Below are 25,821 nucleotides of genomic sequence, written 5' to 3'. Positions count from 1 at the left end.
GAGTTGTCTAGTTATTTCTGCTTACTGGTTCTTCTTCACCTTTTTATTTTAGATACAGAGAGTCCATTTACAGATTTGTTACATGAAAATACTGCATAAGGCTGGGGTTTGGAGTACAGATCCTGTCACCTAGTTAGCGTAGTACTCAATAGGTAGTTTTTTTAACCCACCCCTACTCCCTCTACCTTCTAGTAGTCCCCAGTGTCTGTTGTTCCCATATTTGTGTCCATGTGTGCTCAATGTTTAGCTCGCATTTATAAGTGAGAACATATGGCATTTGGTTTTTTGTTCCTGCATTAATTTGCTTAGGATTAAGTCAAGCTCCATCCATGTTGCTGCAAAAGATGTGATTGTATTCCTTTTTTATGGCTGTGTAGTATTTCATGGTATATGGGTACCACATTTTCTTTATCCAGTCTACCATTGATGGGCACCTGGGTTGATTCTGTGTCTTTACTATTGTTAATAGTGCAGCGATGAACATATGAGTGCATGTGTCTTTTTGGTTGAATGATTTATTTTCTTTTGGATATATACCCAGTAATGGGGTTGCTGGATAGAATGGTAGTTCTATTTAAGTTCTTTGAGAAATCTCCAGACCACTTCCCACAGTGGCTGGACTAATTTACATTCCCGTCAACAGTGTGTAAAGCATTCTTTTCTCCTCAGCCTTGCCAGCATCTGTTGTCTTTAGACTTTTTAGTAATGGCCATTCTGGCTGGTGTCAGATGGTATCTCATTGTGGTTTTGATGCATTTCTCTAGTGCTGTGTGGTACTGAGCCTTTTTCATGTTTGTTGGCCACTTGTGTATCTTCTTTGAGAAGTGCCTGTTCATGTCCTTTGCCCATTTTTTAATGGGGTCATTTGTTTTTTTGCATAAGTTCCCTGTAGATTCTGGATATTAGGCCTTTGTCAGATGCATAGTTTACAAATAATTTCTGTCATTCTGTAGGTTGTCTGTATTCTCTGTCTATAGTTTCTCTTGCTGTGCAGAAGCTCTTTAATTAAATTCTACTTGCCAATCTTTGTTTTTTGTTGCAATTGTTTTTGGGAACTTAGCCAAAAATTCTTTGCCAAGGCCAATGTCAAGAAGAGTGTTTCCTAGGTTATCTTCCAGGATCTTACATTTTGAGGTCTTATGTTGAAATCTTTAACATATTTTGAGTTAATTTTTGTATATGGTGAAAGATAGGGGTCTGGCTTCAATTTTCTATATATGGCTAGCCAGTTATTCCAGCACCATGTATTGAATAGGATGGTCTTTTTCCACTGCGGTTTTTGCTGGCCTTGTCGAAGATTGGATGGTTGTAGGTGTGTGGCTTTATTTTTGAGTTTTCTGTTCTGTTCATTGGTCTATGAGTCTGTTTTTGTACCAGTACAGAAGCTGTTTTGGTTACTGGGGCTTTAAAATATAGTTTGAAGTTGAGTGTGATGCCAGTGTGATGCCTCTGGCTTTGTTCTTTTTGCTTAGGATTGCTTTGGCTATTTGGGCTCTTTTTTTATTCCGTATGAATTTTAGAATAGTTTCTTGTTCTTCTTAAATGCATTTTACAATTAATTTGTTTAGCTCTAAGAAAAAAACATGATTTTATATTGCAATAGCATTAAATTTAATGTTTTTTAAAAAAATATGTTTCATCTACTTCTAACTTATTGCAAAGAGTTTTATAAAGTTGCCTGTAATGATTAATGTTTTTCTTCATTTTTATAAATCAGACATCCTTGTAACCACACCCAGGTCAAGGAATAGAACTTTATCATAATCATCCTAGAAGCACCCCCCACATGTCCCATTTCTATTATTATTATTATTATTATTTTTTATTTAGCATTTATTAAAATGTTAAATATAGGATTTAAAGATTTATCAGCTGTCAATACAGAGGCTCAGTAAAAGTAATTTCAATAATTTGAAAAGTAAGAAGATACATATATACACATACACACATACATATATATGCATATTTATTTATTTATTTATTTTTCTTTTTTTTATTATACTTTTAAGTTCTAGGGTACATGCGCATAACGTGCAGGTTTGTTACATATGTATATTTGTGCCATGTTGGTGTGCTGCACCCATCAACTCGTCAGCACCCATCCATTCATCATTTATATCATGTATAACTCCCCAATGCAATCCCTCCCCCCTCGCCCCTCCCCATGATAGGCCCCGGTGTGTGATGTTCCCCTTCCCGAGTCCAAGTGATCTCATTGTTCAGTTCCCACCTATTAGTGAGAACATGTGGTGTTTGGTTTTCTCTTCTTGTGATAGTTTGCTAAGAATGATGGTTTCCAGCTGCATCCATGTCCCTACAAAGGACTCAAACTCATCCTTTTTTATGGCTGCATAGTATTCCATGGTGTATATGTGCCACGTTTTCTTAATCCAGTCTGTCACAGATGGACATTTGGGTTGATTCCAAGTCTTTGCTATTGTGAATAGTGCCGCAATAAACATACGTGTGCATGTGTCTTTGTAGTAGAATAATTTATAATCCTTTGGGTATATACCCAGTAGTGGGATGGCTGGGTCATATGGTACATCTAGTTCTAGATCCTTGAGGAATCGCCATACTGTTTTCCATAATGGTTGAACTAGTTTACAATCCCACCAACAGTGTAAAAGTGTTTCTATTTCTCCACATCCTCTCCAACACCTGTTGTTTCCTGATTTTTTAATGATTGCCATTCTAACTGGTGTGAGATGGTATCTCATTGTGGTTTTGATTTGCATTTCTCTGATGGCGAGTGATGCTGAGCATTTTTTCATGTGTCTGTTGGCTGTATGAATGTCTTCTTTTGAGAAATGTCTGTTCATATCCTTTGCCCACTTTTTGATGGGGTTGTTTGTTTTTCTCTTGTATATTTGTTTGAGTTCTTTGTAGATTCTGGATATTAGCCCTTTGGCAGATGAGTAGATTGCAAAAATTTTCTCCCATTCTGTAGGTTGCCTGTTCACTCTGATGGTAGTTTCTTTTGCTGTGCAGAAGCTCTTTAGTTTAATTAGATCCCATTTGTCAATTTTGGCTTTTGCGGCCATTGCTTTTGGTGTTTTAGACATGAAGTCCTTGCCCATGCCTATGTCCTGAATGGTACTACCTAGATTTTCTTCTAGGGTTTTTATGGTATTAGGTCTAACATTTAAGTCTCTAATCCATCTTGAATTAATCTTCGTATAAGGAGTAAGGAAAGGATCCAGTTTCAGCTTTCTACTTATGGCTAGCCAATTTTCCCAGCACCATTTATTAAATAGGGAATCCTTTCCCCATTTCTTGTTTCTCTCAGGTTTGTCAAAGATCAGATGGCTGTAGATGTGTGGTATTATTTCTGAGGACTCAGTTCTGTTCCATTGGTCTATATCTCTGTTTTGGTACCAGTACCCTGCTGTTTTGGTTACTGTAGCCTTGTAGTAGAGTTTGAAGTCAGGTAGCGTGACGCCTCCAGCTTTGTCCTTTTGACTTAGGATTGTCTTGGCAATGCGGGCTCTTTTTTGGTTCCATATGAACTTTAAAGCAGTTTTTTCCAATTCTGTGAAGAAACTCATTGGTAGCTTGATGGGGATGGCATTGAATCTATAAATAACCTTGGGCAGTATGGCCATTTTCACAATATTGATTCTTCCTATCCATGAGCATGGTATGTTCTTCCATTTGTTTGTGTCCTCTTTGATTTCACTGAGCAGTGGTTTGTAGTTCTCCTTGAAGAGGTCCTTTACATCCCTTGTAAGTTGGATTCCTAGGTATTTTATTCTCTTTGAAGCAATTGTGAATGGAAGTTCATTCCTGATTTGGCTCTCTGTTTGTCTGTTACTGGTGTATAAGAATGCTTGTGATTTTTGCACATTAATTTTCTATCCTGAGACTTTGCTGAAGTTGCTTATCAGCTTAAGGAGCTTTTGGGCTGAGACGATGGGGTTTTCTAAATATACAATCATGTCATCTGCAAACAGGGACAATTTGACTTCTTCTTTTCCTAACTGAATACCCTTGATTTCTTTCTCTTGCCTGATTGCCCTAGCCAGAACTTCCAACACTATGTTGAATAGGAGTGGTGAGAGAGGGCATCCCTGTCTTGTACCAGTTTTCAAAGGGAATTTTTCCAGTTTTTGCCCATTCAGTATGATATTAGCTGTGGGTTTGTCATAAATAGCTGTTATTATTTTGAGGTACGTTCCATCAATACCGAATTTCTTGAGCGTTTTTAGCATGAAGGGCTGTTGAATTTTGTCAAAAGGCTTTTCTGCATCTGTTGAGATAATCATGTGGTTCTTGACTTTGGTTCTGTTTATATGCTGGATTACGTTTATTGATTTGCGAATGTTGAACCAGCCTTGCATCCCAGGGATGAAGCCCACTTGATCATGGTGGATAAGCTTTTTGATGTGCTGCTGAATCTGGTTTGCCAGTATTTTATTGAGGATTTTTGCATCGATGTTCATCAGGGATATTGGTCTAAAATTCTCTTTTTTTGTTGTGTCTCTGCCAGGCTTTGGTATCAGGATGATGTTGGCCTCCTAAAATGAGTTAGGGAGGATTCCCTCTTTTTCAATTGATTGGAATAGTTTCAGAAGGAATGGTACCAGCTCCTCCTTGTACCTCTGGTAGAATTCAGCTGTGAATCCATCTGGTCCTGGACTTTTTTTGGTGGGTAGGCTATTAATTGTTGCCTCAATTTCAGAGCCTGCTATTGGTCTATTCAGGGATTCAACTTCTTCCTGGTTTAGTCTTGGGAGAGTGTAAATGTCCAGGAAATTATCCATTTCTTCTAGATTTTCTAGTTGATTTGCGTAGAGGTGTTTATAGTATTCTCGGATGGTAGTTTGTATTTCTGTGGGGTCGGTGGTGATATCCCCTTTATCATTTTTTATTGCATCTATTTGATTCCTCTCTCTTTTCTTCTTTATTAGTCTTGCTAGCGGTCTGTCAATTTTGTTGATCTTTTCAAAAAACCAACTCCTGGATTCATTGATTTTTTGGAGGGTTTTTTGTGTCTCTATCTCCTTCAGGTCTGCTCTGATCTTAGTTATTTCTTGCCTTCTGCTAGCTTTTGAATGTGTTTGCTCTTGCCTCTCTAGTTCTTTTAATTGTGATGTTAGAGTGTCCATTTTAGATCTTTCATGCTTTCTCTTGTGGGCATTTAGTGCTATAAATTTCCCTCTACACACTGCTTTAAATGTGTCCCAGAGATTCTGGTATGTTGTATCTTTGTTCTCATTGGTTTCAAAGAACATCTTTATTTCTGCCTTCGTTTCATTATGTACCCAGTAGTCATTCAGGAGCAGGTTGTTCAGTTTCCATGTAGTTGAGCGGTTTTGATTGAGTTTCTTAGTCCTGAGTTCTAGTTTGATTGCACTGTGGTCTGAGAGACAGTTTGTTATAATTTCTGTTCTTTTACATTTGCTGAGGAGTGCTTTACTTCCAATTATGTGGTCAATTTTGGAATAAGTGCGAGGTGGTGCTGAGAAGAATGTATATTCTGTTGATTAGGGGTGGAGAGTTCTATAGATGTCTATTAGGTCCGCTTGGTGCAGAGATGAGTTCAATTCCTGGATATCCTTGTTAACTTTCTGTCTCGTTGATCTGTCTAATGTTGACAGTGGAGTGTTGAAGTCTCCCATTATTATTGTATGGGAGTCTAAGTCTCTTTGTAAGTCTCTAAGGACTTGCTTTATGAATCTGGGTGCTCCTGTATTGGGTGCATATGTATTTAGATAGTTAGCTCTTCCTGTTGAATTGATCCCTTTGCCATTATGTAATGGCCTTCTTTGTCTCTTTTGATCTTTGATGGTTTAAAGTCTGTTTTATCAGAGACTAGGATTGCAACCCCTGCTTTTTTTTGTTCTCCATTTGCTTGGTAGATCTTCCTCCATCCCTTTATTTTGAGCCTATGTATGTCTCTGCATGTGAGATGGGTCTCCTGAATACACCAAACTGATGGGTCTTGACTCTTTATCCAGTTTGCCAGTCTGTGTCTTTTAATTGGAGCATTTAGTCCATTTACATTTAAGGTTAATATTGTTATGTGTGAACTTGATCCTGCCATTATGATATTAACTGGTTATTTTGCTCGTTAGTTGATGCAGTTTCTTCCTAGCCTCGATGGTCTTTACATTTTGGCATGTTTTTGCAATGGCTGGTACCAGTTGTTGCTTTCCATCTTTAGGGCTTCCTTCAGGGTCTCTTGTAAGGCAGGCCTGGTGGTGACAAAATCTCTAAGCATTTGCTTATCTGTAAAGGATTTTATTTCTCCTTCACTTATGAAACTTAGTTTGGCTGGATATGAAATTCTGGGTTTAAAATTCTTTTCTTTAAGAACGTTGAATATTGGCCCCCACTCTCTTCTGGCTTGTAGAGTTTCTGCCGAGAGATCTGCTGTTAGTCTGATGGGCTTCCCTTTGTGGGTAACCCGACCTTTCTCTCTGGCTGCCCTTAAGATTTTTTCCTTCATTTCAGCTTTGGTGAATCTGGCAATTATGTGTCTTGGAGTTGCTCTTCTCGAGGAGTATCTTTGTGGCGTTCTCTGTATTTCCTGAATTTGAATGTTGGCCTGCCCTACTAGGTTGGGGAAGTTCTCCTGGATATCCTGAAGAGTGTTTTCCAACTTGGTTCCATTTTCCCCCTCACTTTCAGGCACCCCAATCAGACATAGATTTGGTCTTTTTACATAATCCCATACTTCTTGCAGGCTTTGTTCATTTCTTTTTCTTCTTTTTTCTTTTGGTTTCTCTTCTCGCTTCATTTCATTCATTTGATCCTCAATCGCTGATACTCTTTCTTCCAGTTGATCGAGTCGGTTACTGAAGCTTGTGCATTTGTCACGTATTTCTCGTGTCATGGTTTTCATCTCTGTCATTTCGTTTATGACCTTCTCTTCATTAATTAGTCTAGCTGTCAATTCTTCCACTCTTTTTTCAAGATTTTTAGTTTCTTTGCGCTGGGTACGTAACTCCTCCTTTAGCTCTGAGAAGTTTGATGGACTGAAGCCTTCTTCTCTCATCTCGTCAAAGTCATTCTCTGACCGACTTCGATCCGTTGCTGGCGATGGGCTGCGCTCCTTTGCAGGGGGAGATGCGCTCTTATTTTTTGAATTTCCAGCTTTTCTGCCCTGCTTTTTCCCCATCTTTGTGGTTTTATCTGTCTCTGGTCTTTGATGATGGTGACGTACTGATGGGGTTTTGGTATAGGTATCCTTCCTGTTTGATAGTTTTCCTTCTGACAGTCAGGACCCTCAGCTATAGGTCTGTTGGAGATTGCTTGAGGTCCACTCCAGACCCTGTTTGCCTGGGTATCAGCAGCAGAGGTTGCAGAAGATAGAATATTGCTGAACAGCGAGTGTACCTGTCTGATTCTTACTTTGGAAGCTTCCTCTCAGGGGTGTACTCCACCCTGTGAGGTGTGGGGTGTCAGACTGCCCCTAGTGGGGGATGTCTCCCAGTGAGGCTACTCAGGGGTCAGTGACCCACTTGAGCAGGCAGTCTGTCTGTTCTCAGATCTCAACCTCCATGTTGGGAGATCCACTGCTCTCTTCAAAGCTGTCAGACAGAGTCGTTCGCATCTGCTCAGGCCTCTGCTGCTTCCCCTGTTGTTTTTTTAGCTGAGCCCTGCCCCCAGAGGTGGAGTCTATAGAGACAGGCAGGTTTCCTTGAGCTGCTGTGATCTCCACCCAGTTCGAGCTTCCCAGCGGCTTTGTTTACCTACTTAAGCCTCAGCAATGGCGGGCGCCCCTCCCCCAGCCTCGCTGCTGCCTTGCGGTTAGATCTCCGCAGACTGCTGTGTTAGCAATGAGGGAGGCTCCGTGGGCGTGGGACCCTCCTGGCCAGGTGAGGGATATATTCTTCTGGTGTGCCCGTTTGCTTACAGCGCGGTATTGGGGTGGGAGTTACCCAATTTTCCAGGTGGTGTGTGTCTCAGTTCCCCTGGCTAGGAAAAGGGATTCCCTTCCCCCTTTCGCTTCCCAGGTGAGGCGATGCCTCGCCCTGCTTCAGCTCTCGCTGGTCAGGCTGCAGCAGCTGACCAGCATCGATTGTCCGGCACTCCCTAGTGAGATGACCCCAGTACCTCAGTTGAAAATGCAGAAATCACCGGTCTTCTGTGTCGCTCGCGCTGGGAGTTGGAGACTGGAGCTGTTCCTATTTGGCCATCTTGCTCTGCCCCTATATGCATATTTATTATCCCCATTTCTATTATAATCCACTTCCTCTCCCAAAAAATAACCACTTCCCAAACTCTTATGGTAATCATTTCCCTAATCTTTATAGTTTTATCACCAAGTGTATATCCCTAGACACTATAGTTTAGTGTTGTTTTATTCTTAAAATGTGATATGTTTTTAAAGTCCCTTTTAATCTACACATTTTTCTTTCTATCCCTTTCTTTTTCTTATCTTGTACAATTTTTAAATTTTCTTCTGTTAGCACTTGTAACTTTTTTTTTCTAATCAGACAGATACTTAGTGGTTTGTTTTGATTATTTTCTCTTGAGAGCCAGCTTTTGGATTTGCTTCTTAGTTCTATTCTTTTTCTACTTAATAATATCTGCTTTTATTTGTAATAATTCCCCCCTTTCTTTTGGTTCACTAATCTTTTTCTGGCTTTTTCAGTTATATGTTTAAATAATTTATTTTTATTATTTAAATTTGTATTGATATAGGTATTTAAGCTATAAAGTTTCTTGTGACATTTTCTGAGTCCTATATATTCTCTGTATATTTTCCCAGCCTTTTATAGCTGTATATCTTATATGCAGTATGGTGCTTGATTTTGCTTTGTGAACCAATACAAGACTGTTTTCCATTTAATAGGTGATCCAAGTCTGTTTTTTACATGACAGGTAACAGGGAACCACCTTGTTCTATTTTATTTGCTTTTACCCTTTTGGTATTTAAGAGGGCTTTCTTGTTTTCTTTTTTTCTTTCTTTCTTTTTTTTTTTTTTTTTTCACTTTTACCCTAATGCCTTTATAGCAAACCCTTAGATGCTTTTGTTGGCTCCCCACAGTACCTGATACTGCAGTTAGCTGATGGACACCCCACTCCCGGTTGGCCCTGCACATCTTCTCCCCATCCCTACCACTTCTCTGGTGGTGGTTCTTTGTCTGCATTGTCTGAGCTGGTAACCATGGCATGCTGCACCTTTATCACCATCATGTGCCAGCAGCTCCACAAATAAATACCACCCGGCAGCCACACCTTTGCCTCTGCCTCTAGTCATTTTGGTTTCCGGAGCTTATTCTTTAGTGGGTCATCCCTCAGCTGCTGGTCATCGTACGTCCTGTGTGTGTGTGTACTCATAAAAATATGTGTGACTTTTATCCTTGATAGTCACTATTTAGATGCTAAATCTTTGGCTTGTATTTTTTTCCCTTGAATATCTTAAATATGTGACTGAACCTGTTCTGTTCTGGACCTGTAATCCCTACTGCAAAGCCACTCACAAGTCCAGTTTTCATCATTTCTGATTTTACAGCCATGCATTCTTAAGGGGGAGGAATTTATAGAACTGAAAACCATGTGAATACGCTAGTCATGAGGTGGCTGATTTTGTCTGTCCAGGTAAGATGGTGCAGGTAGGGGCTGTGGTGGTCCAAGTGGCACACGTAGGAAGTCACAGGATGTGGGAGGCGTTGTTCTGTGTGCCCTGTGCACAGAGTGTGTGATGCCCTTTGACGGGTTTGCAGCCTCATCTGGTGGACTTCCTGGCACAACCCTTCTTGAAGGTTGCTGCATCTGAAGCTCTTTAAGACGGCGTTTCCCTTCGGCCAGACTGCACTCTGTGCACAGTGCAGATGCTGCTCCCTGTGGAGTGAGAGGGGCCCACATTGTCTGTGGCTCCACCTGGCCTTGGTGCTTATTGCTCTCTGCTCTGCTGCTCCCTTCATGTAACGCGGGTGTGTTAAGAGTCTGTAAGTGTGTTGTGTTAGATATTTAGGAAGGAAATGTTAATCCTAAAAATAGGTTTCACATCTTTTTTTTAACTTACATAAAATTGACTGGACTTTTTCTTCTGGATTATCTTTTTTGTAATCAGAGACTAATAATACACTGATATGAAGTACCTTTGTATCAGGAAAATGGATAAATGTAAACATTCGCCTACCAGGAGAAAATAATATGACCTGATTAGAAATGTATGGATAAAAAGCTAGGTTTAGTAGGTAGCCATTGATGAACAGAGTAACTTAAGACAACCATTGGGGATTGTTAGAGCAGAGATTGTAGCTCCCTTCTGAGGAGGAGCTGACCAAAATGTAGTCCAACTCCTGCTTGACAGAAGAGGTACAGCCAAACTGATCCAAAGGAAATGTCAGAGGAGGCCAGGTGGGAATTATCAACAATTGTGTTTGAGGGTTTGTTCTACTTTGTTTTGGTTTTGGTGAAATTATCACATTTTGCATGTTATATTACCTTGGCACTTGGAATCATGGCATTTATGCTGAGATTTTTTTCTCCCTAAAGTCTCTTCTGTTTGATAGCATGTATGTACCTTTCATAATCAATATCAAACTGAAGTAACTTAAAAAGATAGATGATTGTATTCATTTTCTAGGGTTCCATAACCACAAACTCAGTGGCTTAAAACCACAGAAATGTCTGTCCTCACAGTTCTGGAGGCCAGAAATCCAAAATCAAGGGCTGGGCAGGGTTGCTTCCTAATGGCAGCTCAGGGAAGTTGAGGTGATGAGTATGTATTATCTTTTACTACATGTAGTATAGTACTTTAATAATTATTAAAACTTAAATCATTCACAAATATCATTTTTCTTACTGGTAACAAAAGTTTTCTGATATATCTTACAGCAATATAGTTAAGAACTGATGCCCTTGATTAGCAATTTTAAAAACCGGAGGCTTATGCTAGCCTGTCTTACTTTCCTAGACTTGTGTGGAAATGATTTGAAGATAATGGCCCATAACAGCACATTCCTGTAAAGCCTGTGCTTAGAACCCTAGAGTGGTCTGGGAGATGAAGATTAAGACCTTGTTGTCCATCTCTTAAGGAAAATATCATCAGAGGAAAAGGCAAATCTTATTACAGGTCATCGCGAGAATGAGAATGAGGATTATAATGTATAGAAATTGGAACTTAATTATGGGAAACAGTTCTGTTCTTGGCTCTAGTTTACTTCTATTTGGAGTTGTTTTGTTGATTCTTCTCTATTCTCTTCTCTTCCTTTTCTTGAGTGGAAAGGAACTTGGAAAAGTCATGCGCTGGCCTTGGGTTGTCAGAGGAAACTTGGAGTGTCATTGCCTTTTGGGCACATTTGCAAGCAAGGGAGTGATGTATGCTGTGGTGCGGCCTGGGTGTGGGGAGTTAACGGCTGTTAGCTCCATCATTCAGACATGTTTTAAGTTTATGGAAACTGTGTTTCTTACAAGTGCGTTTGTGCCCTGTATTTTCAGCTTGTGTTGTATGAGGTTCTATTCTTTGTTTTTAACGCTTCCGCCCCCACCCCATCCCTCCGACATGCACCTCAGACAGCATGAACAAGACAAGCTGCTACTTCCTCTCCTCTCTTGCACACTGTCTCTTTATCTTTAATTACAACAAAATACACATAGCATAAAATTGCCATCCTAACCATTTTTAAATGTACAAGTTCAGTGGTGTTAAGTACATTCACATTATTGTGCAACCATTACTACTATCCATCTCTGGAACTTTTTCATCTTCCCAAACTGAAACTCTGTCCCCATTAAGTGCTAACTTTTCATTCTCCAGCACCCCCAGACCTGGTAACTGGCTTTCTACTTTCTGTCTGTATGATTTGACTTTTGAGTACCTCATATAAGTCAAATCAGACACTGTCCTTTTGTAACTGTCTTATCTCACAGCATAATGTCCTCAAGTTTCAGCCCTGTTGTAGCATGTGTCAGCATTTCCGTTTTCAGACTGAATAATATTCCGTATTGTGTATAGTGCACACCACAGTTTGTCTATTCGGCCACTGATGGACGTGTGGGTTGTTTCCATGTTTAGCTGTTGCAAGTAATACTGCTGTGACCGTGGGTATACAGGTATCTGTTATTCTCGGCTGGGTGTACAGGTATCTGTCATTCTCCGCTGGGTGTACAGGTATCTGTCATTCTCCGCTGGGTATACAGGTTCTTTCATTCTCCGCTTTCGGTTCTTTTGAAAATATACCCAGAAGTGAAATTGCTGGATCATATGGTAATTGTATGTTTAATTTTTTGAAGAACCTCCATGCTGTTTACTATAGCAGCTATACCATCCTCCATTTCCACCAACACCACACGAGGGATCCAGTTTCTCCACATCCCTGTCAACACTTGTTTCTTTCTTTCTTTCTTTCTTTTAATTTGCCAGTAGCCTCATAATGTGTGTGAGGTAGTATCTCATTGTAGTGTTAATTTGCATTTACCTAACAATTTGTGATATGGAGCATCTTTTTATGGGCTTGTTGGCTGTTGTATCTCTTCTTTGGAGACATGTCTATTGAAGGTGTTTGACATTTTTTAATCAAATTGTTGGGCAGTTTCCCTTGTTTTTAAGTCAGAGTAGGTGATGTTCGTCTTGCTCATGAAACAAAGGTTATAAAAAAGGAACATGTTTGCTATGAGATGTAGTTGGTACATGCAGAATGGAAAGATTTATAAATTAAATACTCCTTTATTAACATTTTAGTGTGTTGAATTTAAATTTCAGAGGCATTCATCTTTCTTCTCTACTTGTACATTTTTGTTTACCTGACAGTGTAAAACCCACAACCCCAAAATAATGGTTTTTTCCCCGTTTAAAATACTTTGTAAAAATAGTAGCCTAGTTACTGGTTTCTCTAAAGTAGCCATTTTCCCTTGGTTGTCATTTGTGAGCCCAGGCTTAGTCCTCAAGTCTAACATAGACTCCCCAAGGCCCTAACACTGAAGTTCTCTGATCCCTACCACTGCCCACGTGGGCCCACGAAGTGTCCCAGCAGTACCCAAGAAGGTCACCTTCACCTGTGGAATCCACAGTGTGGGTAGCCCCCAGGGAGCCACAGCCATCTAGGCCCAGATTCACAGGAGGACGCGGTTACTGCAAGTATCTGAACCTGGCCCCACCACCTATGGGCAGAGTTGATTCCAGCTCAGTGGTCCATGGGATGTCTTTCGGTTCAGCTTGCTGTTTTGTCCACACTGACGTGCTGGAGCTCAGCTGCATGGAGTGTTCTTCTCCCTGGACGTGTGAGATTAGTCAGCAGTCCTCTCTCCTTCCATATTCTGTCTTTATTTCTGTGACACTATTTCTGGAGAACATCGTATCTGTGCTTTTCCTTTGATAAGTTTGTAATTTTCATTAGAAAAGCCCTTTTAGATTCTAAAGCTTCTGCATTCAGTATTTCAATCAATGATAACAAACTGGTATAAGACTAAATATGAAATACAAACATCAACACATTTCCATAAATTGGTGTTGTAATGTCTGCCACAAAAAGTTCAGTTGTTTGTATGTTTTTCAAATGCGCTTTGCTTGTCTTGATGATTTACAACTGTTGGCAGTGCTGTTTAAGTCTGTTCTGACAGTGAGAAATTGACTCATTTGGCAAAGTCAGCTGTTTTTACTAAAAGTGAATACTGGTGAGTGGAAAGGGGCTTGTATACAATTTTCTTGTCAAAGAACAGTGAGCGGGAAATAAGCAATCTTAGTTCCTGGGATTTGAGCATCACTCTTGCATGCTTCCACCAACCAGCTTGTCTCCACAGAGCTTCCTTCCTCGCTTTAGACTGAAAATCTGTTATCAGTGTGTGGAAAATAAAAATTTTACACATCTTTAGTTTTGAGGATGTGGATTACTATTTACAGTTTTTTTTTTTTTTTCACTATAAGGAAATTTTTTAAAAAAGTAAAAGGTGTTCACATTGTCTAGTTATTGCCTTATGATTTGATTTTCTTGTTTCACGAAGAAGAAAAACTTTTAATTAAATGTGTTTAAATAGTAAAAATATACATGTCACTTCTGCTTCCAGTTAAGTGTGTTAACATGTATTTGGTTGGTGCTTAATAAAAAAATGTTCAGTGAATAATTAACTTCAGTTAAACCCTTAAAAATATAGAGAGTAAACAGAAATATTGAGTGGTTGCTCAGCATGGGGTAAGGGATACAGCAAGTCATTGGTCAGTATCGGGTATCATCATATTCTTACCATCTTTTTTTCTGGAGTTTTAATAGTTGTTTTTTAAAAATCTCTATATTTTAATAAAGCATTTTGATGTTTGAAACTCTCTTGCATAAGCATATCAAGACCCTTGAGAGATTCTAAGACATGTTCAGCACTTTCCAGTATAATATTCTCAAAGAACCAGGACACATCTTATTTCTCAAAATGAAAAAAAAGTGTTAGACATTACCCTTGTAATTTCAAGCCCACAATCTGTCACTTTGAAGTGTTTGTATCGTTTTACAAAAGAAAAGCCAAATGAAGATCTCCCTGAAAAAATATTTTAATAGAATATGTCTTTATTTCAGTATCTTAAATAGTGAAGATGGAGAAATATTCAATAATGAAGAGCATGAATATGCATCCAAAAAAAGGAAAAAGGACCATTTTAGAAATGACACAAATACTCAAAGTAAGATCATTCTCATTAATTTTATTTTGTCGATTATGTTGAAATACTAAATTACTCTGACAATGCTATCTTATGAAATAAAAGGTGATACAAATATGTAAATAACAGCCCAGTATCCAGCATCGCCCACTTATTTAGTGGTCAGACTTTTGGCAGCTCAACCGTTTCAGTGGGTAAGATGTGCAAAAACAAAATAAGAGATGGCACAACCCACAAAACAGCCCATGCATATGATCTTGAATTCAACTCATTCTTGAGCAGTGAGGCCAAACTGAAGGGTGTCCTGACTTGAGTTTTGAAGTCACTGAAGATTCAGAGCAGGAGACAGACATTCAGAGCTGTAGTTTAGGATGTTAGATGGCAGCAGGGGAAGGCTGGAGGTGGGACCTGTCTGTGAGAGGGCGTAGGGCTCTATCATGGCACTGCCTTGCAGTTTATCTGTGAGTTACCAAGACACATGTTCATCTATAGTAGGCTCCCTTACCTCAGGGGATAGACCTCCAGTGGATGCCTGAAACTGTGGATAGTACCGAACCTTATGGATACTATGGGTTTTTTTCTGTGTATACACACTTATAATAAAGTTTAATTTATAAATTAGGCACAGTAAGAGATTAACAACAATAATAAAATGAAACAGTTATAGCAAGATGGCCGCCATCACTCCTCTTGCACTTTGGGGCCATTATGAAGTATGATAAGGGTTCTCTAAACACAAGCACTGCGATACCTCAACAGTTGTTCCGATAACCAAGACGTCTACTGAGTGATCAAGGGGCAGGTAGTGTAGGACTCGCTTGACAAAGGGAGGATTCCCATCCCAGGCAGGACAAAGCACGACAGTGTGAGATTTCATGACACCACCCAGAACGGCACAGAATTTAAAACTTAGGAATGGTTTACTTCTGGAATTTTCCATATAATGTTTTCAAGCCAAAACTGACTGTGGGTAATTGAAACTGTAGAAGGTGAAACTGTGAATATGGGGGAGACTACTTTATGAAGAAGATAGGGTCACATGGAGAATACAGTTAGTGTGATTCTTGAAACTTCAAGATTTATCTGAAAAATGTGTTTCTAGGGAGTACCATACAGAGCAATAGAAGAATAGAACTTTTTATTAGGGTACATAGGAATTTAGTAATGTAATTGCATTTTATAATCAGTTATGTCTTCATATGGCTTCAGTCATTAATAATACTAATTTTCTTCTAAGTTACTAGGACTTGGTACTGTCTGAAATCATTGTTCATATCTTAAACTGATTTAAGAAACAAGGCAATTCTGTTTGCATTGAACCAAGTAAAAGCATTTCTTGTGAATATAGTAAGTCAGATAACTTTGTTAACATGTCCAATTATTTAAATTCCTTTAAAATCTTCATTTTTGAAATGATTTGCCAGATTTAAAAAACACAGTTAATTTTTATTCTAGGTTTTTATCGTGAAAAATGGATCTATGTCCATAAAGAAAGCACAAAAGAAGTAAGTATTCTATTATAAATAAGAGAGTATCTTGGATTGTTTCTGTTCAATATGGAGTCACATTAAATACATTTATTAATAAAGTTGCATGAAACACATTTCTTTTGCAATATCAGATCTATGGTTCAAATTCTGACAGATAATAGCATATGAGGAACTTTTGAGGTAGTGATTCTCCATTGTGTGTGCTTGCACTTGCGTGTGGTATGTGACTGTGTATTTGTGCATACATTGGTATGTGTTGTATATATGGTGTGTATGTATGGTTGTGCATGTATTTGTGCACACATTGGTGTGTGGGATGTATGGTGTGTTGGTGTGTGGGATGTATGGTGTGTGGTGGCATGTGGTATATGTGTGCAGTGTGTGGTTCCTGCCTACCTGTACATATCTGAGTCAGCAGCAGGTCTATTTAAACCAAGCATGGACTCCTGCAGTCACACGCATTTTCTCTGTGTTAGCATGAACCTCTGGTGCTGATGGGCATGTGTCCTCCCTGTGGTGTGTTTTGGAGTGTAGGACATCTGTGAGCCTCCTCATTCCACGTAAAGAGTGGCTAACATGAAATTAGTAATTGGGTTGGGTTTGTGCAGAGCCGTGTGAACTCTTTCCCTGCCTTTCTTTTGTCAAGTTAGGCTAAAGCTTTTTCATGAGCCATAAGACAAACCAGAGAGCTTCAAGCTGTTTCCTGTTTCTTTACTAGGATCAGGGAAGTTGAGTTCCTTTTATAGTCCAAGAAACTCTGCATTTGCATATTTTGCAACAATTGGGGAAAATAATTTAGGGAACTATTGTCTATCATCTGTTTTTTTTAGGGTAAGTTAAATATTCCAGAAATGTTTGTAGATGCTCTGAAGCTAATCCAGCTTCTGAGAAAGAAAACTTAAATCTATTCAGTTATGGTTAGTGGGTATAGAATGAATCAGATCCTTAATATACACTCTAATACACCATTAGAAGATTGTTTGACAGAATCTAACCTAGTTTGTAAAAAACGAAATTTAGTGCTCATGAAAGACCATTAAATATTTCATCTGCTCCGTTGCCATACTGATTACAGAGCAGAGGATCCCATCCAAGCTAGCATATGCAGGAAAAGAGGATCTTATTGTGAGGCTGTGGGGATGTTCCCTGGAATCCTAGGAGCCACGACTTAACCAGGCTGAGAGGGACCAGAACTAGGACTGGGTGCTGGTGTCCCTGCACCACGTCATGTCTCCACACTGTCACCTGGTATAGAGCAAGTGCCTGCTGCTTATCCATGCTGGCTGGTGTCTCACCACTCTGAGGTTACATGCTGTGGTTCTAGGTCCAGACATGCTCTTTGTGGTCTGCTCTGTGAATCAGATTTAATTTTCGGTTGTGAGATGGGTGGTGACCTTGGAAAGTGCCTGCTGCACCATCATGTAGAATTAAGAGAGAGAAATAAAATAGGAATATCAACTGTGAGGGATTTCAGATAATTATCTGTATCAAAATTAGCATTTCCTTTCCCCCAGAGTTCCCAGGAAAATGTTTTCTGCATAGCAGGCACTCAGTCAACATATTTGCATGTTTTAAATGAATTTTGTTGAGTTGTGCACACAGTAGGGCAATTGGGGTTGACGCACAGAAGCACATGAGCCTCTGAGTGTATCAGCTATCAGAGACAAAGATGCTATGACTCCAGCTGCTTTCTCTAGGACATCTCAAGTCACCTGTTTGGAATTTGAGATCGATCATCTCATGTTTTTTATTATTGTTCTCCAGCTTATTTATCTCTACAACTTTGAAATGAAAATCTATAGATTTTAAATATTTCAAATATGGAGGATGGAAATGGAGTTTAAAATGACTTCTGAAACCTAATGTGCTAATCTATACAAACCAGTATAGGATAAGGGTGTATCATGGAAGAAAAACATCTAAGAGAATAGCAGCAGTGTTTACAGTACTGAAAATAAATTGTTTCATTTTCTTCCTTTGGTTCTTGGACCTGTGGGTCTAATCACCAGTTTTTTTTTGGTGTTTTGGGTTCTTGGCATCCGTGCTTCCAGCCTGAAAGCTGCCCATGGTCACAACTAGCACTTGCCTTCAGCCCTCTCCATCCCAATGCTGGTTTTCAGAGGCACCTTCTTGCTGCCAAAGCGCCTCTCCCAGCTGTGATCCTTGTGGTTGAGCATACTTCCAACCTGGGCAGTGTATGCCTCCCCCGCAGAGAAATCCTGTGTTTCAACTGTATATTTATAACACTTACATCCTTACAATGCAACTAAGCACAAGATTTATGTATTTTTAGTTGCGTAGCCTAGAATAATCCAGTTTTTTTATGATCTTAGCCTTAACATCATCCACACCCCAGTTTGTCCCCAGCAAAACAAACCAGCAAGATTTTTTTTTAAATTTTCTATTATACTTTAAGTTCTAGGTTACATGTGCACAACGTGCAGGTTTGTTACATATGTATACATGTGCCATGTTGGTGTGCTGCACCCATTAACTCATCATTTACATTAGGTATATCTCCTAATGCTATCCCTTCCCCCTCCCCGCACCCCACAACAGGCCCCGGTGTGTGATGTTCCCCTTCCTGTGTCCAAGTGTTCTCGTTGTTCGATTCCCACCTATGAGTGAGAACATGCAGTGTTTGGTTTTCTGTTCTGCAAACCAGCAAGATATTTAATATACATTTTTCTTTGTCATTACTTCAGCAGGTGGTAAAAAATGTCAGTTAACGGTGTCTCAGTTATACATAAACAGCTTAAATTATTAGCATTGCTATAATTTTACTATTCTCTCATCTAAATCTAAAATCAGTCTTCAGGATAAAAACAAATGTCCTTTGCCAAATTTTTTTTTTAATTGCACAATTAATTGACATTAACTGCCAGTTGTTTTTGGCTGATTGACTAATTTTAACTTCTATGTTGCTCTTCCAGAGGCATGGCTATTGCACCTTGGGAGAGGCCTTTAATCGGTTAGACTTCTCAAGTGCAATTCAAGATATCCGAAGGTTCAATTATGTGGTCAAAGTAAGTGTTCTGTATCAAAAACTACTTTGATGACTCTTTTGAACAATTATATTTTGAAGTTTGTAAGTGTACAATGTTTAAGATGCTTTTGGCAGCTTGAAGGTGTGCCTGTTTGCTGCGTGTAATCGAAAAACAGAAGGGAACAAGTTCAGGAGAAAACAGTGAGATTGGAGGATTTCTCCAGTGTTGGTGGCAGAGGTTGCAGAACCTCAGTGGGAGCAAACACTCATCTCCCTGTGGCTCTGTGGTTGCTGAGGATGCCACAAAGTGGTCCCCTGGGGGTTGCACCATGCATCTACGTACCATGTCAGTGATAGATCGGTCATGGGATCTTTACCTGATGATTTCGCAAATGTTTTCTGCTTCACATTTTTCACAAAGAATGAGCCTTACGTCACAGAGGAAGAAGTAGCTAATAGAAAACAGGAATTTCATACAAAATAGATCTCCACAAAAACCTTATTGCATTAATGATATCCTTTTGGAAGAAACTTTTATCTTGGGCCACACTCAAAAAGAAAGGATCATAGCGATATATTCCATTTATTGTTTGCTTTTGTCTAAAGATGAATTACTATGTGATTTATGCACCTTCATTCTATGGATAAAATAGAAGCTATAGTTTATGAAGCTATTAATTTTGTGTTTCTAATGGTTCTGTGAGACATTGGAAAATGTTTCTTTTAATTGCTTTTAGGCATTTAAAAGTGCTACTGGGAGGACAAAAAATTCAGGGAATTAAATAACTAAGTCTTAGATAATTTTATTTGTTATGTTTGGTTCTGAGCAGAATTTCCAGGGCTTCTTATGTAACTACTACTTACAACTCCTGTTGTGCTCCATTCTTCACTGAAGCCCAGCCAACACATGCAGGCTGGACTTCCCCGGTGTTTTCTGAGTCCTTCTTTAGATATTTACACGCTGGCCAGCAGGGTGTTCTCGATAGGTACTTTTCTTGTAGACGATGAAACGCAGATTTGACTCAGCCTTGTGGAAATTTTCAAGACTTAAGTAGGCAGGAAAAACATCAGCAGAGAGGTCTGTTTAGCAGTAACTAGTTCTCCATGTAGCTCTCTGATAGTTCAGACCATACTGAGTTGCTTTATAGTAGCAATTCTTGACCATCTGTCTACGTAAAAGGATTTAATTCTTGATGCGAGTGAGAGAGTAGGATGGGGCACAGGAGGAAGTCATTGGCTCCTGGTGATTTCTGTGCTAGGTGTCATCTTTGATGATGATCTTTGGTGATGTCTGTGCTCTGTCATCTTTGGTCACTGAGTCTGGAGAAGGTGCGAGTGTTCTGTGCTTTGTCAGAGCAGGAGTCCATAGACCAGGGCCAGTATTTCATCAGTTTCAGTCATTTGAACGACTGCATGATTTTTTTTTTTTGTCTGTGTACCACATACTACTATAATTTGCTGGGTAGCTTTTCTTCAAATTTACTTTTTTAAACAGAAATACCTACTTTAGCCTCATCGTGAACACTAATACCTGTGAAATGGTAAATTTTCTGTCGGTCGTTTGTCTAATACATATAAAATAAATGCATAACTATAAAAATTAAAATGTGCTATGCACTCATGTACCAACTAAACTTACCTTGCAACCGTCTTGAGAAGGGCTGTGTTTCTCCAAACCACCTCTCAGAGGTGTAGCGAGGGAACTGGTGAGCCTAGGAAGCAAAAGGGCTGCATTGTTGCATGACTGTCCCAGCAGCCTCACAGGTCTGTGCATCTCTGTTGATTGCTGCCTTCGAAGCAGAGCCTTGCTTGGCTCATCTGTGCTCCTGCTCTGTGGGAATCCCACCTTCCCTATCCTGCAGTCGCTCCAGACCTTTCACAAGTCCAGCAAAGTTACCTCTAAGTTACCTTTGTGACTATGGGAAAGCCTGAGCCTGTTTGTTGCCTTGGATTGAGGTCCTCCATGTCCCCATCCTAATTTTTGCCCTCCCTGGCCCATGCCAGTACCCTCTTCCGCTGGCTTTCTTTCAGTGTGTACTATTTTTTAACTTTATCATGTGCATTTATCATGCATGCTGTGCAGGTATTTGGTATTTGTTTGCTGTTTTAAATGTTTATAGCAACACTTACTACAACAACTGAGAGGATTCTCTTGCAGTTCTTCTAAATAATATGATTTTCCATAATTTAGGCTAAGTTGTCCATAATGTCACTCAGTATTATTAGAATACCTATAAACTAGAAATGTAGAAGCATTTTTTTGAAATGCTTGATCAAAGGTTTCCTTTTTTTCTAACAGCATTTAGTAATATCTGCCCTTAAGAATTTGTGTGCAAAACTTAATATGTATCTTTTTGTTTTTGTTTTTGTTTTTGTTTTTTTTAGGTGGAGTCTCACTCTGTTGCTCAGGGTGGAATGCAGTGGCATGATCTCTGCTTCCTGGGTTCAAGTGATTCTCCTGCCTCAGCCTCCTGAGTAGCTGGGATTACAGGCATGCACCATGATGCCTGGCTAATTCTTTTTTGTATTTTTAGTACAGATGGGGTTTCACCATGTTGGCCAGGCTGGTCTCAAACTCCTGACCTTAAGTGATCCACCTGCCTCAGCCTCCGAAAGTGCTGGGATTATAGGTGTGAGCCACCATGCCCAGCCTGTATCTTTCAACTAACATTTTGTTTTATGTAAAATCATTTTGTCCATCTAAACTTACGAATTTTAAACTGAGACTAATCAATGATTACTACATAGTCTTAGGATAAAAGCTAGCATAGAATATAGTGTTCAATTACAGATTGTTTCAGTTGTCAAAATAAAGGTAAGTAGTTTGGAATGGAAATTTCGTTTTTACTCTAATCTTTGAAGTTGAGTTTGAGCCAGGTGTGTTGTTGGAGGCATAAAATGGCCCCAGCTTTTGTTCACTGTCCAGGGGCAGATGCTCTTCACTCAAGGCAGGAGGAGCCCGTCAGTGTTGGCATCGCTGAGCACCTCCTGTGTGCAGATCAACGTACCTTGTAATTTTCTAACTAATCCTTTCAGGAAACTTTGAAATCCAATTCTGTTCACACTCCCACCATGAAATCTTGTGTGCCAGTGATCACAGGGTTGTGGCAATACCAATGCAAGCCTACCTGGCTGGGACCTTGGCCTCGCCACCCCCATGATATCAGCAGCACTTCCCTGGCCCTCAGGTGTAGTGGTCACGTGTTTTAAGTTGTCTGCATCCCCATCCCAGTTGAGCCCCAGGAGCAGGGGCTTGGTTTGTTCACTGCTGTTCACCCACTGCTGAAAATAACACCCCCTTTGTCAAAGTGGAGTAAGTGTGTCCCAGCTGCAGTGAGGAGCTGCACTTCCGTGAACTCAGAGGTGCCCAGCAAACCCAGGACGGCTGTAACACAGAGAGGGAGACCAGTACCCAAAAGCTGTCTGGAGGAAGTAGAACTGGGTCCTGAGCCTGTAGGTTAATGTGACTGTGGGTTTTACACATTTGTTGTCATTCCCTTGGAGTCCTGGGCTTGCTTATAGCACTGAGAAGAACAGCCTGCTCCCTCACCCCCCTGGCAGTCAGGAGGTGGCTTCTGACAGCCAGGCGCGAACAGCCCCAGGCTTGGGAGGTGCATGCAGGGCAGTGCACAGCATGAAAACTTCCTGAAAGCTGCACGATGTGCAACTGAAATTTATAAAAATGTTAAATATGCTGTGTTTGCTAAAGTACACACATCTGTAGGAAAAACGTTTTCAGAATTGTAAAGTTTATATATCTAATTTTAGTTATTTGGTAAATTATCTGAAGTACTTCATTCTCTGCCTATGGCTGGACCAGTCATCAGACAGTACATCCAGTGTCACATACTTTCAGGGGTAGAGTATTTTTAGTTTAGTGTCTTGCCACCATTTATTTTTATGTTTTCATTTGCTTTAGATGTAGGCAAAGAGTCGATCACTCTTGTCTTTATTCAAAAATTTCTGTGTTCCTGGGCGTTGCTCTGCCCCTCTGAGACTCCCCAGTCCTGTTTCCTTTAGCCCACCTGCTCCTCATGTCTGGAGATGGACTTCTGCTTCCCAGTATCCCAGGGATCTGTTAAATGGGGAAAAGTGGCCAGGTGCAGTGATTCACACCTGCAATCCCAGCACTTTGGAAGGCCGAGGCAGGAGGCCAGCCTGGGCAACATAGGGAGACCCTGTTTTTACAAATAATAATAAGCAAGTAAGGAAAGACATCTCAGGCTAGAATCTCTGGCTATATCAATTTTTTTTTCAATTTTTTTCATAATTTCTACTAATGACTACTCCATAGCAGCAAGTTAATAGCAGCAGCCTCACAGCAGCGCATGGGAAAGATGCTCAGTGAGTGACCCTCAGCCCTCCCTGGTGTGGACTTGAGGGTGAGGCAGGGAGGGAGAGAGGCTCTGCAGCCACATGGCCGCTGTTGGAGTTCTGTCTCTTTCTTATTTATTTACTCAGGGATCTCAAGCGTATGACTTCATTATCTCATCCATAGTATCTGGTAGATTTTAGCATCTACCTCAGAGCACTGTTACGAAGATTAGATTATTCCATCATAGGAAGCTCTTAGAACAGTCTGTACTCTGTGTTAGCCACTATTTTTATTTTCTTTTGAGGAGGATGTAGGCAGAGGGATGACAGCTGCATGGAGATCCATTTATGACCCAAGAGGTAAAGATGAGAAAATGGGGCCCAGAGAGACGGGCTGAAGGTCACAATGGAATCAAGGACAGAGACCAAAAGTGCAGTCATCCTGACAGCCGTAAAGAGCTTTTTCATTAAGATGTCGTTTTCTAAGTCTGTAAACTTTGATTTTCCTCTCATGTAAATTAAGTGACTCTCTTAAATGTGTCATGACTTTTTTTTTTTTTCAATTTTTTTTTTTTTTTAATTATACTTTAAGTTCTGGGATACATGTACAGAATGTCAAGGTTTGTTACAGGTATACACATGCCATGGTGGTTTGCTGCACCCATCAACCCGTCATCTCCATTAGGTATTTCTCTTAATGCTATCCCTCCTCTAGCCCCCGAACCCCCGACAGGCCCTGGTGTGTGATGTTCCCCTCCCTGTGTCCATGTGTTGGCATTGTTCAACTCCCACTTATGAATAAGGACATGTGGTATTTGGTTTTCTGTTCTTGTGTTAGTTTGCTGAGAATGATGGTTTCCAGCTTCATCCATGTCCTTGCAAAGGACATGAACTCTTCTGTTTTTTATGACTGCATAGTATTCCATGGTGTATATGTGCCACATTTTCTTTATCCAGTCTATCACCGATGGGCATTTGGGTTGGTTCCAAGTCTTTGCTATTGTGAACAGTGCCACAGTAAACATGTGTGTGTGTGTGTCTTTATAGTAGAATGATTTATAATCTTTTCATCATGCTACCTGACTTCAGACTATATTACAAGGCTACAGTAACCAAAACAGCATGATACTGGTACCAAAAACAGATATGTAGACCAATTGAACAGAACAGAGGCCTCAGAAATAACACCACACATCTACAACCATCTAATCTTTCACAAACCTGACAAAAACAAGCAGTGGGGAAAGGATTCGCTGTTTAATAAATGGTGTTGGGAAAACTGGCTAGCCATATGCAGAAAACTGAAACTGGACCACTTCGTTACACCTTTTACAAAAATTAACTCAAGATGGATTAAAGACTTAAACATAAGACCTAAAACCATAAAAACCCTATAAGAAAACCTAGGCAATACCATTCAGGACATAGGCATGGGCAAAGACTTCATGACTAAAATACCAAAAGCAATGGCAACAAAAGCCAGAATTGACAAATGGGATCTAGTTAAACTAAAGAGCTTCTGCATAGCTAAAGAAACTATCATCAGAGTGAAGAGGCAACATACAGAAAGGGAGAAAGTTTTTGCAATCAATCCATCTGACAAAGGGCTAATATCCAGAATCTACAAAGAACTTAAACAAATTTACAAGAAAAAAACAATCCCATCCAAAAGTGGGTAAAGGATATGAACGGACACTTCTCAAAAGAAGAAATTTATGCAGCCAACAAGCATATGAAAAATGCTCATCACTGGTCATTAGAGAAATGCAAATCAAAACCACAGTGAGATACCATCTCACACGAGTTAGAATGGCGATCATTAAAAAGTCAGGAAACAACAGATGCTGGAGAGGCCGTGGAGAAATAGGAACGCTTTTACACTGTTGGTGGGAATGTAAGTTCAACCGTTGTGGAGGACAGTGTGGTGATGATTCCTCAAGGATCTAGAACCAGAAATACCATTTGACCCAGCAATCCCATATGACATTTTAAAATAATGACCTGGTGAATTAGATGGAACTGTCAAAAAGGGCTGTCTTTAAAATTTCAGATCGTGTTGCTAATCAGGCTTTTGTTTGCTCTGGTGAGTGTTGTTTTAAGTGACACAATCCAATGCTGATTTATTGTTGTGTAATAATTTATTCAGTAGGCCCTGCTATATCCCAAGCACCTGGCTAGTAGTAGGCACTTGTTATTCCTAAAATGAATGAGTGACTGAGCATACAAACCAACTGTTGTATACGTAAATGTTTTCTAAGTTACTCCAATTATATTTTTACCACAGTTAAACTCCTCCGTAAATTCTACTTGAAGAACTATTAAGATACTCTAAGATAATTACATTTTTGCTGATTGTTGTACTGAACCTACAGGTTGCTTTTCTGTTTTCTTCCTTCAAACAAACTGCATAGTCAGAAACAGGAAGTTATTTCCACTTTTTTTTTTTATTTTTGTATTTTTTTGAGACAGAGCTGCTTTGTCGC

General features: G+C 39.8%; 1 protein-coding gene across 8 annotated transcripts in view; it reads left to right on the top strand.

Annotated features, from left to right (window-relative positions):
- Positions 1-25,821, top strand: part of FBXO25 (F-box protein 25) — a 70,926-nt gene that overhangs the window by 17,802 nt on the left and 27,303 nt on the right. For 4 of the 8 annotated variants that reach the window (XM_010363134.2, XM_030937540.1, XM_030937539.1 and 1 more), the window contains 3 exons: positions 14,466-14,569; positions 16,004-16,053; positions 18,972-19,064. In XM_010363134.2, the coding sequence (XP_010361436.2) occupies positions 14,466-14,569; positions 16,004-16,053; positions 18,972-19,064 (247 nt within the window). Of the gene's footprint in view, positions 1-14,465; positions 14,570-16,003; positions 16,054-18,971; positions 19,065-25,821 lie in introns of those variants that run through there. The other 4 variants (XM_010363146.2, XM_030937543.1, XM_030937542.1 and 1 more) reach the window with 2 other exon arrangements.

This window comes from Rhinopithecus roxellana, chromosome 9 (genome assembly GCF_007565055.1).
Source record: "Rhinopithecus roxellana isolate Shanxi Qingling chromosome 9, ASM756505v1, whole genome shotgun sequence".
NCBI classification, from domain to species: domain Eukaryota; kingdom Metazoa; phylum Chordata; class Mammalia; order Primates; family Cercopithecidae; genus Rhinopithecus; species Rhinopithecus roxellana.
The sequence above is the reverse complement of the archived record's forward strand: the minus strand, read 5'-3'. Positions and strand labels throughout refer to the sequence as shown.